At 44.1% G+C, this 19953-nt stretch overlaps 1 protein-coding gene across 1 annotated transcript in view; it reads left to right on the top strand.

Annotated features, from left to right (window-relative positions):
* SLC9A2 (solute carrier family 9 member A2) overlaps window positions 1-19953 on the top strand; it is an 88384-nt gene that overhangs the window by 46111 nt on the left and 22320 nt on the right. The window contains exons 4-7 of the mRNA XM_068971477.1: window positions 7159-7376; window positions 8925-9127; window positions 19079-19168; window positions 19790-19860. Coding sequence (XP_068827578.1) covers window positions 7159-7376; window positions 8925-9127; window positions 19079-19168; window positions 19790-19860 — 582 coding nt within the window. The remainder of the gene's footprint in view (window positions 1-7158; window positions 7377-8924; window positions 9128-19078; window positions 19169-19789; window positions 19861-19953) is intronic.

Below are 19953 nucleotides of genomic sequence, written 5' to 3'. Positions count from 1 at the left end.
ATATATACATATTTCAGTTATACATATGTATATATATATTTCTTTTCAGATTCTTTTCCATTATGGTTTATTTCAGGATATTGAATATAGTTCCCTGTGCTATACAGCCGGACCTTGTTATTTATCCATCCTACATATGATAGTTTGCATCTGGTAATCCCAAACTCTTCGTATGATCGTCTCTAGATCCATCCATGTTTCTGCAGATGGCATTGGTTCATTCTTTTTTGTGGCTGAGCAGTATTCCATTATATATATGGACAACAGCTTATTTATCCATTCATCTGTTGATGGACACTTAGGTTGCTTCCATATCTAAGCTATTTAGTAGTCCAGCTTAATCATACACAATAGGACCTGGCTGTTTATCCATCCTATATATAAAAGCTGGCATCTGCTAATCCCAAACTCCCACTCTGTTCTTTCCCCGCCCCCAGCAGATGCCTAGTCTTGGCCTGTGTTCTGTAGACACTCGGGAGCCTTTGGAAACTGTAAGCAGGGAGGTGACTCGCTCTGGTTTTGCTCTCTAGTGAATCCATGATTGGAGAGCTTCTAAACCCTTTTACACCATCCCTCAGGACCCTGATAATGTTTGAATAGTCCTCTGCGTAAAATCAAAGCTGTGGTTTTTCCAGTAGTCATGTATGGATGTGAGAGATGGACCATAAAGAAGGCTGAGCACCGAAGAAGAACTGATGTTTTCAAATTGTAGTGCTGGAGAAAATTCTTGAGAGTCTCCTGGATTGCAAGGAGATCAAACCAATCAATCCTAAAGGAAATCAAACCTGAATATTTATTGGAAGGACTGATGCTGAAGCTGAAGCTCCAATATATTGACCACTTGATGTGAAGAGCCAACTCATTGGAAAAGACGCTTATGCTGGGAAAGACTGAGGGCAGGAGGAGAAGGGGGCTGCAGAGGGTAAAATGGTTAGATAGCATCACTGACTCAATGGACATGAATTTGAGCAAACTCCAGGAGATAGTGAAGGACAGGAGAGCCTGACAGCTGAACAACAATAAGAACTGTGGTGGAAACTAGAAGGCAGGGCCTCAGGCTTGGTAGATGCCTGGGGATGAGGAGTCTGTCCAGGCAGGAGCGTGGGAATGTGTGTCCAGCAGCAGAGCGAAGGTGCCTGCATACTAGTCTAGGCAAGAGAAGGTGGGAATGTATACCCGGATGCAAATAATGAATATTGTGAGAAGGGAAGGGAAAACAGATGGCAAAGTGTAATAAAATCCACAGCAGTCCTCACACCTCATGTTAGCGCTTGTTTTCACTCTCCAATAGATCTTTAAATAACAGGATTCAAGTGTCAGCTCTTTTTCTTTTCCATTCTTCCTCAACTGGACCTTCTTCCTGGGCTCCCTTGGTTTCCTCAATCTTTCATGTATTTTGAAATCACCTGAGAAAGTTGCTGTGGATACAGAATCCCAGGGCCCCACCAGAGATTCTGAGTCCATAGGTCTCAGATGGGGGTCTTGGCATTTGGGTTTTTCCAAGGACTACTCAGAATCATGTGATCTACAAACTACACTTTTAGAAATACTTCTTGGCTACTAGTGTGACGAGCAGGAAGACTTCCGGAAGGTGGCAGCCTCCGATGAGGGTCTCGGTTAAATCCTGGGAACACTCTGCCCGTGCACTGGTGCAGGGTTGTCACATAGCAGCTGATTCCCATACCTGTCTGCAACCCTCTCCCAGTGTCCGCCGGGCGTTCTCCAGCTGGAAAACTGTAATTCCATCACTGTGATCTTAGTCCAGTTTTCCTGTCCCTCATGCCTTCATCACCAGTCCTCAACTAGAGTCAGTGGACACCACGGGTCCCCTGCTGCCTTGTATTTCATATCACACTTTTGACAATGAGCTGTGGCCTCGTATGTGTTTTTGCTCAAAGCCATGATTGCTTTGTGTGTGTTAAGTCGCTGCAATCGTCTCTGACTCTTTGCGAGCCTGTGGACCGTGGCCCACCAGGCTCCTCTGTTCGTGGGATTCTCCAGGCAAGAAAACTGGAGCAGGTTGCCATTTCCTCCTCCAGGAGATCTTCTCGACCCAGGGACCAAACTTTAGGAGCCAGAAAATGAGCTATAAATAATAAGTTGAATAAGTTGATTCAATTCAAATAAGTTGAATTGAACATAGCCAAAGGAGAAAAATACAAAAGATGTGGAAAATCCATGAAATGGACAAGACTTCATGAATAACCAAGCATCTATATTTGTTGGAATTTATTTCATTTTGAAATTTTAAGAAAGGTTGTTCAGTTTTTGTGGTTGGATATTTCTTTGCAAAACTTTTTTTTTTTTTTCATTTTCTCATGTGTCAAACTCACTCTCTCTGGGTTGTCAGGTTTACTGGAAGAGGCGATCCGTTATATAGTAATCCGTGCCCTGGAATAATTAATTTACCTCACATGAGTGAGTACTTTATTCTGAGAACATGCAGTGTACCCTGAGTCACCGCAGACCTGGCTTTAATCAGTGCAGAGAAAGCTTGTTAATTGTCCTTCGTCTTTGCTAATGCTCGGCTCTGATTAGTGGAGCAGGCTTTTATGTTTGATGAAGACTTTATGGAGAATATGCAACTGTTGTTTGGGCTGTCTTTTCCTGCAACTGAATCCATACATTTTAAGATCACACACAGGCATGGCATGGACACCAAAGCCTTTTGCAACATCCTTTCTCTCAGTACAATTCTAATTCTAAACAGTTCAGTTCTAAATAGGTCTCCCAATGTTGCAATTGAAATTAGAGAATTGATCACTCTTGAAAAACATAAAAGCGCTTGTATTCATAAAGTGAATGAACTGAGTCATGGCTACATAGTATGTAGGTAAACACAGACAAGGTGTGTTCGTATTTTTTCTTCACAACTAGAAGTCTGCCTTCTCCACCCACCATCTGTATGGAGGCCTTTCTCTTTGATTCTACAGTTGCCAACTGCCTAGTGAAGGATTCTGGGTCTCCATTAAGCTAGACTCAGCCAGCAGCTAGGTGGCTCAGAGTAAAGAATCCACCTGCAAGGCAGAAGATCTGGGTTGATCCCTGGGTAGGGGAGATCCCCTGGAGAAGGAAATGGCAATCCAGTCCAGTATTCCTGCCTGGGAAATCCCATGGACAGAGGAGCCTACCTGGCTACAGTCCATGGGGTCGTAAAGACCTGGACACGCCTGAGTGGCTTACACTTTCACTTTCAGCCAGCAGCAGGCGAACATACACGTGGTACCACTGCGTGCAGGAAGCCGCGGTGGAGGAAGAGGGCCAACCCCGGCTTGGAGAGCCTGCATGCTGGTGGAAAGGAAGCGAATGTTGTTTCATTGACCAACCAGGGTGGAGGCGTGGAGTACAATAAGGAAAAAAGTGTTGGTTGGAGTTTTCTGTTCAGAAAATAGTCCAATGACAGATTATCAGAATAGAAAGTCTGTTTCTCCCCTGAAGACTGTTGAGACAGTATTAGCTGGCCTGAAATTTTTCTATACTGCATTGGGACAGTGATGAAGAAAAAAAATCTCAACTGCTGGTGAATCTAAAACCCACTAATTATCGTGCTTTAGCTTCTCCATCTCTAAATTGGTGATAATATGTTAAACCCTAATATGGGTTTAACAAAGTGGAGGGCCCTGATGAATTCTGTATGTACCTTCCCTCCACGTAGTCCCATGGAATAGAACCTAAGACTTGTTCAAAGGTGGACCTGTTTGGGGAGATTATATGGACCAAGTGCTGCAGTGGATTTTGAAAACCAACAACCACTGTGGGAAAGAAGGTGACTGTAGTCTCTAGGTTGTGCCCATCCAGATCTGTCCTGCAGTGTGCTTATGACTTCTTTCTGAAATACAGATCTGTCGATGATACTCCACCATTCCCGTGAATAAGGCATCCTTGGATCCATGTTGTCATCGGCTGAGGATACATTAGCGAGGTGCCAGGCACTGTGATAAGCATTGATGACACTGTTTCCCCCATGAAGCTTCCAGTTGGGCTGGGGAGATAAACTTTAATTATATTGTTGAAGATGTAATCTCATATTTCCCCCTCCAGCCTATATAAAGGCTCTTAAGCATCACATGTTCAATATAAGAGTGTCATGTGTCATTGTTGTTCAGTCGCTAAGTCATGTCTGACTCTGCGACCCCATGGACTGCAGTACACTTGGCTTCCCTGTTCTTCACCATCTCCCAGAGTTGGCTCAAACTCATGTCCATTGAATAAGTGATGCTATCAAAACATCTCACCCTCTGTTGCCCCCTTCTCCTCCTGCCTTCAATCTCACCCAGCATCGGGGTCTTTACCAATGATTTGGCTCTTTGCATCAGGTGGCAAAAGAATTGGCGCTTCAGCTTCCGTATCAGTCCTTCCAATGAGTGCTCAGGGTTGATTTCCTTTACAATTGACTGGTTTGAGCTCCTTGCTGTCCAAGGGACTCTCAAGAGCTTACTCCAGCACCACAGTTCAAAAGCATCAATTCTTCTGTGCTCAGCCTTCATTATGGTCCAACTCTCACATCTGTACATGAGTACTGGAAAAACCATAGCTTTGACTGTAGGGATCTTTGTCAGCAGAATGGTGTCTCTGCTTTTTATTACACTGTCTAGGTATGTCATGTGTGTGCCTCCCTAATTGGAGGGAAACTAGTGCTGCAATCCACGGAGTTGCGAAGAGTCAGATACGACTGAGCGACTGAACAACAACAAAGCTCATTTGTAGTTTTGTGTACATAGGGTGTTATTGAAGGGGAGATGGTTTGACTGGCTTAGAGTACCCTGTGGCAAAGAAAGATCCCTGTTTGCAGTGAAATACCTCCTGGCCTTTGTTTGAGAGGTCGTGTGCATTGACCTGTATGTGACAGGTAGAAAGTGACCCTTGGAACACTCGTCCCCAGCCTGAGCAGTGCAGCCACATCGAAAAGATGCCCACGTTTCCCTGCCAAGGGCACCGTGGGCTCTGGGTCCCTGGTACCTGCCGAGGCTGTTTCTCACCCTGGAGGATCGCACCTGTGCTGGTCGGAGGCAGTGTTGAGTTACAGGAGGTGTCTGGCAGATAGAAGCCTCACTCGGTGTCATGTTAAGGACACAAAGCAATGGAAAATGATCCTGTGAACATTCATGTAAAATTCATGTATTTTTTAAATTCCTGCAGCAAAGCCGTAGTTTTCAATAATTTCTGAATAGAAATTTTTGTTAAATCGCTCCCTGAATGAACTAAAGATTACTTTTCACCTGTGTGGTTTATATTTTTCCCAGTGAATGAACGTGAGCATGATCTCAGAGGGAAATAAATAACATGCTCACAAAACAACTTTCTTTAACCTTTCAAAACTCACTTCTTGAATGATAAAGAAAAAATCCAAATCCAAGTGGGACTGAGGGAAATAGGGTTAGTGTGAGACAAGTAGGGGCTTCAATACTCCATTGTTATTTAGTCGCTAAGGCGTGTCCTACTCTTTGCAACCTTATGGACTGCAGTCTGCCATTCTCCTCTGTCTATGGGATTTCCCAGGCAGAATACTGGAGTGGGTTGCCGTTCTATTCTCCAGAGAATCTTTCTGACCTAGAGATGGCAGGTTTTTTTTTTTTTTATTATATATATATATTTTTTACTTTACAATACTGTATTGGTTTTGCCATACATTGACATGAATCCGCCACAGGTGTACATGAGTTCCCAACCCTGAACCCCCCTCCCACCACCCGGCCGGTGTGTTTTCTACTGTTGAGGCACTGGTGGGTTCTTCGATTCTGTAGCTGATGTTTTATTATTAAAAATAAAAGTGATTGGATACTTAGGTTGCTTCCACATCTTGGCTATTGTAAATAGTGCTGCAGTGAACACTCAGGTGTATCTTTTTGATTTGTGGTTTTCTCTCGACATATGCCTGCGAGTGGGATTGCTGGGTTATACGGCCACTCTATTGTTAGTTTGTTGAGGAACCTCCTCACTGTTGTCCGTAGTGGCTGTGCTGATTTACGTTCCCAATGACAGGGTGGGAGTGTTCGTTTTTGTCCACACCCTCTCCAGCATTTATTGTTTGTAAATTTTTTGATGATATCCATTCTGATTGGTGTGAGATGATAACTTGATTGTAGTTTGGATTTGCATTTCTCTAGTAATTAGTAATGTTGAGCATCTTTTCATGTGCCTCTTGGCCATCTTTATGTTTTATTTACTCCAATAAAAAACTTTAAAAAAATCTATACAACTAACAAGGACCTATTGTGTAACATAGGGAACTCTGCACAATATTATGTAACAACCTAAATGGGAAAAGAATTTGAAAAAGAATAAATACACATATACGTATAACTGAATCACTTTGCTGTACACCTGAAACTCACACCACAATGTTAATCAACTATACTCCAACACAAAATAGAAAGTTAAAAACATAGAGGTCAAGAGAAAGGAGCATAAAGAGCTCTGTGGGCCCAGAGTTTTGGAAATGTGGGGAAAACAAACAAAACAGTTTCCTTCCTTTTGGAATTTTCAGAGCCTATGAATACATTTTGAATTTCCCAGAAGTGAGTATAGTAGATAAGCGTTGGGTTGGTCCAAAAGTTCTTTCAGATTATTTCCATGAGATGTTAATGGAAAAACTTGAACAAACTTTTGGGCTAACCCAATAGAAATGAGAACCAGAAGTAGGGCATCAGAGTCACAATGAGTAAGTAGGTCCCGGAGATTCAGGATGAGGGACAGAAGATGACTGGTGAGCAGATAAATGGTGAGGGGCGCTGAGGATGTGCAAAGAGAAGTCCAGGGTGACCACAGTTTCAAACTTAGGATTTTAGGCAATTGTGCAGCATTTGTGGCACTAGAGGAAAAAAGAAGATGGAACTGGCGTTAGAGGAAGATAATGGGTTTTGAATTTATTAGGAGCTTGTTTTATTTGTGATGCTGGCTGTCCTGGATGCTGTACTGATGTCCACATCCAGAGACTAGACAGCTGGGCAGAGCCAAGCTGGAGCCTTGGATATTGATGAAGACTTCCAGAAACAGTAGGGTTTACAAGGATGCAAATTACAGACACTTACAGAAATCAATCAGTGATGCAGTGGTGGGCAGAAGGGTAGAGCCAGCCTCGTCAGCTGCCTGCTGACTCCTATTCTGATTGGGACCATTAATTATCCTGTTTAAACAGAAGCTGATTTCTTCTTGCAGAATCACGGCCTGTGCGATGACCATGAATAAGTATGTGGAAGAGAACGTGTCTCAGAAATCCTACACGACCATCAAGTATTTCATGAAGATGCTGAGCAGCGTCAGCGAGACCCTGATCTTCATCTTCATGGGCGTGTCCACCGTGGGGAAGAATCATGAGTGGAACTGGGCCTTTGTCTGCTTCACCCTGGCCTTCTGCCTGATCTGGAGGGCGCTGGGTAATGAGCACGTCTCCTCCATGGGCCTGGGAGTCTGCCACGGAAGGACTGGTGCTTCCTGCTTTCCCTCTGCTTGTGGTTGCTCTTGTTACGTCCCTTCATCTTAGGTTCTTGTCTTTCTTATCTCCTTCCTCCAGCTCCTTTTCTTCCTCCTTATTCTCCACATCCTCCTCTTCCTCCTTTCCCTGCACCCTGACATATTTTTTTTTTCTTCCTGGAGTATTTTTATGGCTTTTGCTTTAAGTGGAATTAACCTCTCTTGGTGTCTGTGACTCCATGTTCTCACTCACTGTCTTGGAACAACACAGGGCCCAGAACCCAGTGATGTGAGCCAGGATGGTAGGAAAGGGCTTCTTCTGAAATACAGTAGATGCTCTGTGTATGAACTAATTTGGTTCAAAGAGCATGGTCATACGTCCAATTTGTCAGTGAGTCTGACAAAGTTAGCCTAGGTACCCAACTAACACAATCGGCTATATAGTGCTGTCCTGTAATAGGTTTATGATACTTTGCACACAAACAGTTCTAATAAAAAACTAACAAACACAAAAAGTAAAGAAAAGATTTTTAATCTTACTCTACCTTGAAAAGTACAGTAGTAACAGTACAGCAGCTGGCATCCAGGGGCTGGCATCGAGAATAGGTTTATGATACTTTGCACACAAACAGTTCTAATAAAAAACTAACAAACACAAAAAGTAAAGAAAAGATTTTTAATCTTACTCTACCTTGAAAAGTACAGTAGTAACAGTACAGCAGCTGGCATCCAGGGGCTGGCATCGAGTGAACAGGCACAAAGAGTTACTTCCTGGAGGAGGGAGAGGGGGTGGGAGATGGTAGAGCTGAAAGATCGTCAGCAACAGGGGACGAAGGGCAGGCTGCAGCTTCACTCATGCCTGACATTGACCGCACGTGTTCTGGCTCCTTACTGTGTTCAATTCTATGTACCCTCTTGAAAAAATGATCCTGTAACTTCTAGGTGGTAGCTCTTTTTATCTCATCATAGACGACATCCTGGGCTTAAAGTGAAGATATTATACTAACTGTACTCTACAGAGTTGTTGTTGTTTAGTCGCTCGGTTGTGTCTGACTCTTTGCGACCGCATGGACTGTAGCCTGGCAGGCTCCTCTGTCCATGGGATTTCCCAGGCAAGAATACTGGAGTGGGTTGCTATTTCTTCCTCCAAGGGATCTTCCCAGTCAGGGATTGAACCCACATCTCCTGCACTGGCAGGCAGATTTATTTTTTTTTTTAACCACTGAGCCACCTGGGAAGCCCAGTCTGTAGAGTGCTGTACACTAAAGTACAAAACCACAGCCCCTTGTAGAGGATGCAGGCACTTGACAAGTCACAGTGTAAGCCAGACAGGTGAGCTTGCTTATGGTTAGACATGGGAACAAACGTTCACATCTTTGAAAGTTCGAAACCTGCAAGTTCCTGTGTTGGGGACTTAACTGTACTTTGCCCTGAAACAGAAAACTCATCTTCCTGTTCCCGTGTCCTGGCCTGACACATTCCGTTCCCTTCGGTTTTGTTTTCCTTCTCAGGTGTCTTCGTCCTGACTCAGGTTATTAACTGGTTCCGGACAATTCCCCTGACCTTCAAGGACCAGTTCATCATTGCCTATGGGGGGCTCCGGGGGGCCATCTGCTTCGCGCTGGTGTTTCTCCTGCCATCCTCAGTGTTCCCCCGGAAGAAGTTGTTCATCACGGCAGCGATCGTGGTCATATTCTTCACCGTCTTCATCCTGGTGAGTAGAGCTCTGTCTCCCAGCGAAGTCCCTCCTTTTACCAGGAGGAAAAAAGGGTCACTTGGAGGGTCACCCTGAACTTCTCTCATAGGATGCCATGTTGCTGAGGTGTCTTGAGGCTTTGGTGGCTCAGTGGTAAAGAACTCACCTGCCAGTGCAGGAGGCATGCATTCGATCCTTGGATTGGAAACATCCCCTGGAGGAGGAAGTGGCAACCCACTCCTCCAGTGTTCTTGCTAGGAGAATCCCATGGACAGAGGAGCCTGGGGGGGCTATGAAGAAGAAATGAAAGTTGCTCAGTCCTGTCCAATTCTTTGTGACCCCATGGATAGTCCATGGAATTCTCCAGGCCTATCGTCTGTGGGAGTTGGACATAACTTAGTGACTGAACAATAGAAACAACTTGAGGCTTTGGTCATCAGGACAGGAGAGAGACAGTATTTTATCAGGTCACTGGATTGTGCAGCAGTCTCAGAGAGTCCAATTTGGTCACTTGGCCAGCACAGAAGAATTACTATTTAAGGAAACAGCTGTGTGCGCTGAGCTTCCTCCTGGAAACTTATTAACTGCTCTTGCTAATCCTTGGCATGTGTCTTCCTCGTTGACCTTGTAAAGGTGTGTGTTAACCCTAGCTGTGCTATGACCTTCCAGCAGTTCTGGGATGTAGGTTCACTGTAGAGCTGTGCGTGGAATGGAGGGAGGGGTGAGTGCAAGTTTAACATGGGGACGGGCAGAGACTGTGGTAGGAAGGCATGGGCCTGAGTCAGGATCCTGACTTTGCAAGTTAACCAACCTCTTTAGGTTAATCATCTGAGCGACTTTCACTTTGGGCTTCCCTGGTGGCTCATCTGGTAAAGAATCCACCAATAATGTGGGAGACCTGGGTTCAATCCCTGGGTTGGGAAGATCCCCTGGAAAGGGAATGGCTACCCACTCCGGCCTGGAGAATTCTATGGACTATATAGTCCGTGGGGTCATAGAGAGGCAGGCACAACTGAGAAACTTTTACTTTATGTTAATCATCCAGCTCTTAAGAGATTCTATCTTGTGGATATTCATTTAGAAAATCAGAGACGGAAATGGCAAGCCACTCTAGTATTCTTGCCCAGAGAATTCCATGGACAGAGGAGTCTGGTAGGCTACAGTTCATGGGGTCGCAAAGAGTCAGATACCACTGAGTGACTAACACAGATACGTTTAGAAAATATACCTAGGGCTCCTGCTGTGTGCCAGACAGAGCTCTGGGCTTTTAGAATCCAAGAGTGAGCCTGTGGTGGTTCTATTCCAGTGAAAGTCAGTCTAGTAGGTGAGGCAATGAGAGTCTATGAGAAGGTGAAAGAAGCTGGACTGTAAGAAACAGTAGGGTCTTCCCTGGTGAAGGTGGCTCAGTGGTAAAGAGTCTGTCTGTTAACGAAGGACACACAGGTTGGATCCCTGGTCCAGGAAGAGCCCACACGCCACAGAGCAGCCACGCCCATGCTCCACGACTGTTAAGCCTGAGCCCCAGAGCCTGGGGGCCACAACTGCTGAGCCCATGCGCCACAGCTGCTGAAGTCTGAATGCCCTGAAGCCTGTGCTCCACAACAAGAGATGATCCTGCATGGAGAAGCCTGTGCACTCTAACTAGAGAGTAGCCCCCTGTCACCGCAACTAGAGAAGGCCCATGCAAGGAGCAAAGACCCAGTGCAGTCAAAAATAATCATTAAAAAAATATAAAGGAAAGAAACAGTGGGGCTCAGGCCAGGGGAGGGGGAGCAGGGTTATAATTCTCGATTGGAGAGTCATAGAAGGCAACAATGAAAAACGTGGCATTTGAATAAAGGTTTGCAGGACGTAAAGGGATTAGCTAAGCTGAAGGGCATTCCAGGCAACGGGGGCTAAAGACGAAGATCTGAAGGCAGTGTGGTCGTAGACCACGTGGCTGGAGGGGAGTGCAGTGCGGGACACAGGAGGCGAGGGAGGGTCTGGGGTCCTGGGGTCATGTGGGGTCAGGTGGGCCAGTGTCAGGACATGGGCTCTGCTCCAGGTGAAATGGAAGCAGCATGGGACGTTTGGTGCGGCTGTGGGTGTGCTTCGCTTTTAAGAGCATCCCACTGGCTGCTGTGGGGAGGGACAGTGAAGATGAGCCGGTACGGTGGGGAAAGGGGCGAGGGGGCAGTGCAGCCAGTCAGCAAACAAAGCAGGAGGATGGCGGCCAGGCGGCGAAAGGGCTGGGGTCCTGGTTCCACCTGACTTCTGAAGGTGGAACCTGCAGGACCCCTGATGGGTTCAGTGTGGGGTGGCAGGAAAAGGAGCCGTGAGGGACTGAACTATCGTAAGGACCGACTGGCCCCGCGTGAGAAGGGGCGGGCTGCGGGTGGCGGGGTGGGAGGGGCTGGGGGCTGTGAGACCTGCGGGTGGGGGTGATGATACCTGAGCCTGGAGTCCAGGAAGGAGCTGGGTCAGCAGCACAGGGCTGGGATCCACAGCTGGGAAGCTGGAAGTGATCACCGAGGGGGTGAAAATCCATTGAGGAAACCAAGAGAGGACCAGTAACTGGGCTCTGGGGCAGCCCAACCTTGAGACCCTGGGAGGAGACGAGGCAGGCGAGGAGACCGAGGAAGAGGGATGAGTGACACCCACCGTAAGAACACCAGGAGATGTTTTGTTTGATTTTTTAAAAAATATTTTATTTTCCAGGTAGTCACAGAATGCTTTCTAGGTGCCTGACTCAGATGTAAGCACCTTTGATGTTAGCTCTTTAAATGCTCATAACTGTTCTAAGGCACACACTCTGGGAGGAATCATGGTCTTTGCTCTCATTTCATATACAGGGAAGCTGAGACGCTGAAGCTCAGGTGAAGACCTTCCCCCAGGTTTACACAGCCAGGAAAAGGTGGCTCAGGGGGGTCGAGAGCAGTTTGGTCTTAACTCTAAAAGTCCCTATGAGACTTCTCTGGTGGTTCAGTGGTTAAGACTCCTGGCTTCCAGTACAGGACGTGTGGGTTCCATCCCTGGTCAGTGAGCTAAGATCCCACCTGCCTCACGGCCAAAAAACCAAAGCATAAAACAGAAACAATATTGTAATGGATTCATAAAGACTTTAAAAATGGTCCATGTTAAAAAAAAAATCCTTAAAAATAAAGCAATAAAGTACCTGCCAGAGTGGCCAGTGCAGAGTGAGCGTATCGTATGTCCTGCTATTCTTCTAGTTACTTCTCCACATAGCAGTTCATCCTTCACTCACTCACACCTGCCAACACTGTGGACGGTAGTTTGTTCAGTCTAAGGAATCCTGGGGAGGAAGGAAAGAGGAAGCCTGGGGAGATCCTTCCCCGAGTGGAGAAATGGCCGCTGTCCCCCAAGGTCCTTGTCTCCAGCATCTTTGCCATGCAGTGCCTTCCAGTGACTTCTTCCTTGTTGTGTTGGGCATGGGAAAGATTGAGGGCAGGAGGAGAAGGGGACGACAGAGGATGAGATGGTTGGATGGCATCACCGACTCGATGGACGTGGGTTTGGGTGGACTCCAGGAGTTGGTGATGGACAGGGAGGCCTGGCGTGCTGCGGTTCATGGGGTCACAAAGAGTCGGACACTACTGAGACAAGGGCTATTCTAGGTGCACGATCTCATTTCATCCTCCAGACAAGCCCTGGTGAAGGAGACCAGCGGTTCCCCCAGCTGAGGAAGCTGAGGCTCAGAGAGGGAGAGTGAGCTGATCAGGGCACAGGTTGGTGAGTGATGGAAGCTGGGGGTGGCCGGGGACCCTGTCTCCAGAGACAGGCTCAGAACCTTGGGGTTCTGCTGACCCCCAAGAGAAGATAGTATTTACTAGGTTATGGTTAGGTATAGTTCATTTGATTAACATACTAATTGGGTTCCGACATCTGCGTTTGGTTAGAGCTCCCGTCGTAAATGCAGGGAGACAGCATGGAGCCTCTGGGTGGAGAGAAGCAGAGACCCTGTCTCCATCTTCTCACACTGTGTTTACAGGAACCTTGGCACAAGCATCCAAGTAGCTGCTCTCAGAGTAGTGGGGAGATGATGCTATGAAATGAATCCATTTTAAAAAATTATTTTTAATTGGAGGGTGACTGCTTTACAATATTGCATTGTTTTCTGCTATATATCAACATGAATCAGCTATAGGTATACGTATGTCCCCTCCCTCGTGAGCCTCCCTCCCACCTCCCACCCCATCCCACCCTCTAGGCTGTCAGAGAGCTCTGGTTCGAGCTCCCTGCATCATACAGCAAATTCCCACTGGCTGTCTACTTTAAATATGGTAATATATATTAAATCCATGTGTGTAACTCTTTATTTTATATCAGAGTATAGTTGAGCAACAGTGTTGTGCTAAACAGTGTGTTTTCAGGTGTGCAGCAAAGTGATTCCATTATGCATGTAACTCTTCCCTTCTAAACGATGCTTAATATTACAGAACAGCCTACGTAGGAAAAGAATTTGAAAAAGAAAGTGAATCCATTTTGCCTTGGGTGTTTTAATGTTGAAACAGCAGCTTAGGGCAGAGTGGTTACGGGGACAACTCAGACCAAGGGTGTCACTCTCCTCCTCTTCCCAAGCCTGCTGCTCTGTCCTTACGCCCCACCGGAAGCCCTGGCCAGGCTGAGTCAATGCTCCGGACTCCTCTCCACACTCTCAGAGCTCAAGGTGTCATGTCTGAGTGTCAAATATAAAAATAGAACCGTGTCAGTCTAGAGCAAGTAGCAGCCGGGTCGTTTGGAGATGACTCTATCAGCTCTTATTATCTACACAAATATCCACAGTGTAATAACAGCCCCCTGCCCCAACACCATGGGTGAGGCTTTGTAAAATGAAATAAAAAAGGCTGAATAAAAAGATGTAATCCGAGAGAGGACACACAGATTGCAAGCTCAGATTTTAGATACTATTGAATAGGTTGGACAGATGGAGAATTGCCCTTCTACAATCAGAACAGACATCAATAGGAAAAAGAAACATGTTATGATAAATTTATACTGTTGACTCATTGAATGTGTGTGGATAGGTGGTTAATATAAGGTATTATTACTACACTGTTGGTATTTTGGATTTTTTGGAATTGGAGCTCAACCAAAAGATACAAGTGATGTTTTGATTCCCCATGTTAGAAGACTGCGCATCCACTTTGAATGAACACCATGTATATCAGTAGTCAACACTGATTAAGAAAGTTTTTAATGTGTCAAGTTAAAAAAGAGCAGTGTGTCTGTAAATAAGTTCATTGTGGGAGCGATAAATTGGGAGTTTAGAATTAACATATAAACACTACGATGTATATAAAATAAGATAAGCGATAAGGAGCTACTCAACACAGGAACTCAGCACTCTGTAATAACCTATATGGGAAAAGAATCTGAAAAAGAATAGAGATATGTAAATGTATAATGGGAACACTTTGCTGTATACCCCAAAATAGCGCAACATTGTAAATCAACAGTGCTGTGCTGTGCTCAGCCGTGTCTGACTCTTTGAGACCCCACGGACTGCCAGGCTCCTCTGTCCCTGAGATTCTCCAGGCAAGAATACTGGAGTGGGTTGCCTTTCCCTTCTCCAGAGGATCTTCCTGACCCAGGGATTGAACCCAAATTGCAAGCAGACTCTTTACCATCTGACCCAGAACATTGAATGAGTAAACAATTCTGATTGCTTGTATGTGTACATTCAGTTTCATTTAAATGAGGTTGGTAATGACATAGACAATATAAGCTGTCTCTCTGGTTTTCAAATGATCATCCAGAGTGAGAAGAGCTAGAGCCTAGTCGTGGAAAGTGCAAGTTTTGGAGTAAAGCTGTTCTGGGTCAGTGTTCTAACAGCCTCCATGAGCCTCTGTTTGCTTTGCTGTAAGATCTGAATCATGGAACTTCCCTCCCAGGCAGTACAGAAGAAATATGTATGTAAACACAATATCTGATGCCAGTGTTCAACCTGGGGATTTTCCCTGTCTTCATCATAACATTAAGTAAAATGATATTTAAAAAAAGGAAAACTCAACTCCTTTCAATGTATTTTAGAGTCCAATAATTATTATTCGGTTAGTCCTTATAATTATAGAGCAGATTGTCACAATTCTGCAGATTCATTCAGTTATTAACTAGAAGTCCATCAAAGAGCACGGTTGACAGGAATCGCAAGAATGGAGTCTCCTTTTGCCTCCATAGTAGACTGGTTTCATAACCGGCTGTTAAGTCATTGTCTGGAACTGTGAGGTACCTGGATTTGCAAGTTCACAGGCTCCTCCTTGACTACTTCTATGGTTGTCACCCTACTTACCTCATCCTAAAATAGGGTAAGTAGGATTTATTTATTATTCTAAAGTAAACACTGTATGTACAACTGTATTTATGAATCTCTCTGATCAAACTTGGAATGTGAGAAAGCCTTATACAGGATAGCATGACAGTAATATTTTTTAATGAATGAAAACAGTTTCTTCAAGTTGTTCTGGAAGTTTTCTGCTAAATCAGCAAAGAAATATAAAGCCATACCCACTCACCCCTGCCACAGCACCCTCCCTTTTTTTTTTTTTATAAAATTTAATTCCAAAGAAAACAAAAGAAAATTCTTCCCAAAGAACAAACTAAAAGAATGCACCTATTTAATCAGACAGCAGTTCCTTTTTCTTTCCCACTTTGCTGGGAGAAGAGTGAGGGTTTGAGGGTGGGCAGAAAGCAGAGATGGCATGTGCGTGCAGGCTAAGTCACTTCAGTCATGTCCGACTCTTTGTGACCCCATGGACTGTAGCCCACCAGCCTCCTCTGTGCATGGGATTCTCCAGGCAAGAACCCTGGAGTGGGCTGTTATTTCCTCCTCTGGGGATCCCCCCACCCAGGGATCAAAATCCTGTCTCCTTTGTCTCCTGCTTTGGCAGGTGGTTTCTTTACTACTAGAGCCGTCTGGGAAGCCCAGGGGAAAAATAAACCTCACTGCGCTGATATGTTCCCTGAGGCCACTGCATAACCCCTCTCTGCCAGGCCTGGCTCTAGGGTGTTATTGCACCAAAGCTGCATGAAAGTATGAAAATTTAACTTATGCTTTGTAAATATGTCTTTCAGTGGTTTGTTGGAAAACTAAGGGATTTCTTTATTTTTTAACCCACATGGCTAGACATAAAATGAACATACACAAATTCATCCCATTTGATAATTAACTCATTTGGTAATTAAAAAAGAAAACATAAACACCTACAGAAGACTAGTGAAAAATAGAGAAAGACTGTATGTAATACTAGAATGTGTGTGCTAGGTGCATGCGAAGTTGATTCAGGTGTGTGCGACTCTTCGTGACCTTATGGACTGTAGCCTGCCAGGCTCCTGTAGCCCGTCAGACCTGGGTTTGGATCACTGGGTTGGGAAAATCCCCTGGAGAAGGAAAAGGCTACCTACTCCAGTATTCTGGCCTGGAGAATTCCATTGACGACAGTCCATGGGTCGCAAAGAGTCAGACATGACTGAGCGACTTTCATTTTCACTTTGAACTGCAAGATCAAATCAGCCCATCCTAAAGGAAATCAACCTTGAATATTCATTGGAAGGACTGATGCTGAAGCTTGAAGCTCTAATACTTTGGCCACCTGATGTGAAGAACCAGCTCATTGGAAAAGACCTCGATGCTGGGAAAGACTGACGGCAAGAGGAGAAGGGGCCCACAGAGGTTGGATGGCATCACTGACTCAATGGACATGAGTTTGAGCAAACTTTGGGAGATAGTGAAGGACAGGGAAGCACACTAGGCTTGGTGTGCTGCAGTCCATGGAATCCAAATGAGTTGGACATGACTTAGCGAGTGAACAACAACAATCAGCTGTACTCCAATATAAAATAAAAAATAAAGTGAGGGAGTAAAAAAAAAGACAGTGTCAATGTTCCATTGCATCTCATCAATACTTTATTGTTATAAATATAAGACACTGCCTTATTATTAACTGAATGGATACTGGTAGGTAAAAGCATATGAAACAGCGCTTTGTATACTGAGAACACATGATATCATTTTATAAATAGCATGGACTTTGTTGATTTTTTCCCCTAGAGCTATTATTAACCTTGAGGCTTCATGGAATCTAAAACTCATGAAATCACCCATCACTGCAAACCATGTGCTAATACCTATTTTCAATCACATAAGTTAAAAATGGCAGATTATGTGTTGATTGAAAATGGTTATTACCACCTATGTTATTTCAAAGTGGCAGATGGAAATACAGGTAGAACACAAGGTGTGTCTTATTCCAGATTTGCTTAAAATCATTCATGCTTTAGAAAATTAAAGATGAAAAATGCTTGAAGCTGGATTGATGGAACAAAATTAACGACCTCCTTTAAAATATCTGTGTCTCACAGTTTATATTATCAAGTGAAAGTGTTAGTTGCAAAGTCATGTCCCATTCTGGGCAGCCCTGTGGTCTGTAGCCTGCCAGCCTCCTCCATCCATGGGATTTCCTAGGCAATAATACTGGAGTGGGTAACCATTCCCTTCTCCAGGGGATCTTCGACCCAGGGATCGAACCTGGGTCTCCAGCATTGCAGGCAGATTGTTTACTGTCTGAGCCACCAAGGAAAGACTTAAAGATGCACAGAGAGATGAAATAGCAATCAAATTCGTGTCAGGAAGCATCCTTTAACATATTCACCCCTTCCCCAAGTCCAGTGACCCCATGAATTCTTCATGCCCAGTGGTAGCAGCCATCTGCCCACCAGGTGAGTAACTTGGGGATCCTCCTTGACCCCCACATTCTCACCCCATCCTTACCCTGGCCTATTTTAGTATCCATATCACATAATTTTAAACATATTAGCTGAGAGTTTATTTTGGTAGCTATAAGTTCACCACCGTTCTCTTTTGTCTAAATTTTTCTGGTTATATTTACTCTTCCAGGTTAATTTTGAACATTTTCTTGACTTCTAAATATTCAAGTTCTGTTTAAAATCCTTTGGAACATGTGACTGGAATTGTATTGCATATACATTGAGATAAAATTGTTATCATGATGGTGTTACATAATGCTATCTAGGAATTGTGTCTTTTTAAAACTCAAATATTTTCAGTATCCTTTAATTACATTTATAGTTCTCTTTGTAAAGGTTTTGTGCATTTCATAAGTAGGATTATATATTTCATGCATATGCAGAGAGCATATAATTATATACATACATATTTAGTATTTATATAGTATTATGTATATATAATGGGCTTCCCAGGTGGCTCAGTGGTAAAGAATCTACCTGCCAATGCAGGAGACACAGGTTTGATTTCTGGGTCAGGAATATCCCCGGGAGGAGGAAATGGCAACCCACTCCAGTATTCTTGCCTGGAGAATCCCCATGGGCAGGGGAGCCTGGCGGGCTATGGTCCATGGAGTCACAGAGTCAGACACAAGTCAGCACAGCAGCACAACATCTTGTAAGTTCAGATCCAGGGTTACCTTTCTACAGAGCCTTCCTTGACCTGCTCTCTGTGAATCCCTCTCTTCCTGCTTCTACTTTGTTAACTGTTTGTGTGTATCGTTCTCCTCACAAGACTATGACGTCCTCAAGCTGAGGTTCTTAACTGTCCATCTCTCTGACATGGACACCATAAAAGCTCAATTCAGATTGTTTAACAGATTAATGAATGGATCATTGAAATGTTTTCTGTGAATAAGACAAGTAGACGATTCCTCTGAACTGGATGAGCCTTTATTATTTCTTAGGATTTTCCTTTTCTTAGACTGACAGAGTATCACATTTTCAGTTTCTTGCATTCTGTCCACATTTTGTTTGTAGTAGCAGCTTTTGGGACATGGCCCTCTGAAAATATGCCAGCTTTTAAAGAGGAAAGAGAAATTAACAAAATGTTACTTATGCTCCGTTAAGTCTTGGGGGCAGGGTATCTTTTGTTGGTTATCAAGTATTAGGAGGTTACAAATTATTCTTGAATTTTATAAGATTTTCCTCCCCCCTTCTTTTGTGCAGGGAATAACTATCCGACCACTGGTGGAGTTCCTTGATGTTAAGAGGTCCAATAAGAAACAGCAAGCTGTCAGTGAGGAAATCCATTGTCGGGTAGGTGTTAATGTAGCAGATCAATTTAAATGGTCAAAGGGAAAATTATGGGATTAAGTCAGACAGCTTGACACCATGGTCTCACTTCCTGAAGAAGAGGTAACTGGCAGAGGGTGATGGGGTGTGGGGGGTGGGCTGAGGAAGAGGTGAATTGAGGGTAGAATGAACATAGCCCCCCATGTGTACACCTGCAGAAATACAGGGACAAGGAATCCCATTTTAGCCCTTACTTCAGCCTGAAATTTTTCTACTGGAAAATTGTGACCATATTTCATAGTTTCCAAAAGTACAAACTATTGTGTTAAAAAATATGAATTCTAATTATCGATATGACAAACATCTCATGAATTTGTTTGAAGATGAATTGTTGTCTTATTTGTTTTCAGTTAAAACTCAAGCAAACCAAAACCAAAAAGTATCAGCATCTTTGAAGTTTAGGCATGATAGAAATAGTAGTAGTATTTCTATTAGAATTCTATAAATTTCTATAGTTATAATTTCTACACACAGAAATAATCACTATCATTTCTATAAGTAGGAATTAATAATTTCTGTAAATAGAAACAGAAATGACTGATTTCAGGTAAAAATTAATCAACCAGCTGGCTTTTTCTGTTTTAGTTTTTTGATCACGTGAAGACCGGGATTGAAGATGTTTGTGGTCATTGGGGTCACAACTTTTGGAGAGACAAGTAAGAAGGGTTTAAGTGGCTCTGGATCAGTCTGGGAGCAGGTCACATTGACTGGTGTTATTTTTCAGATCTTTCCTATTGTGCCATAGTCTG

This window comes from Capricornis sumatraensis, chromosome 1 (genome assembly GCF_032405125.1).
Source record: "Capricornis sumatraensis isolate serow.1 chromosome 1, serow.2, whole genome shotgun sequence".
Classification (NCBI taxonomy): domain Eukaryota; kingdom Metazoa; phylum Chordata; class Mammalia; order Artiodactyla; family Bovidae; genus Capricornis; species Capricornis sumatraensis.
This window is presented reverse-complemented; position numbering and strand designations above follow the sequence as displayed.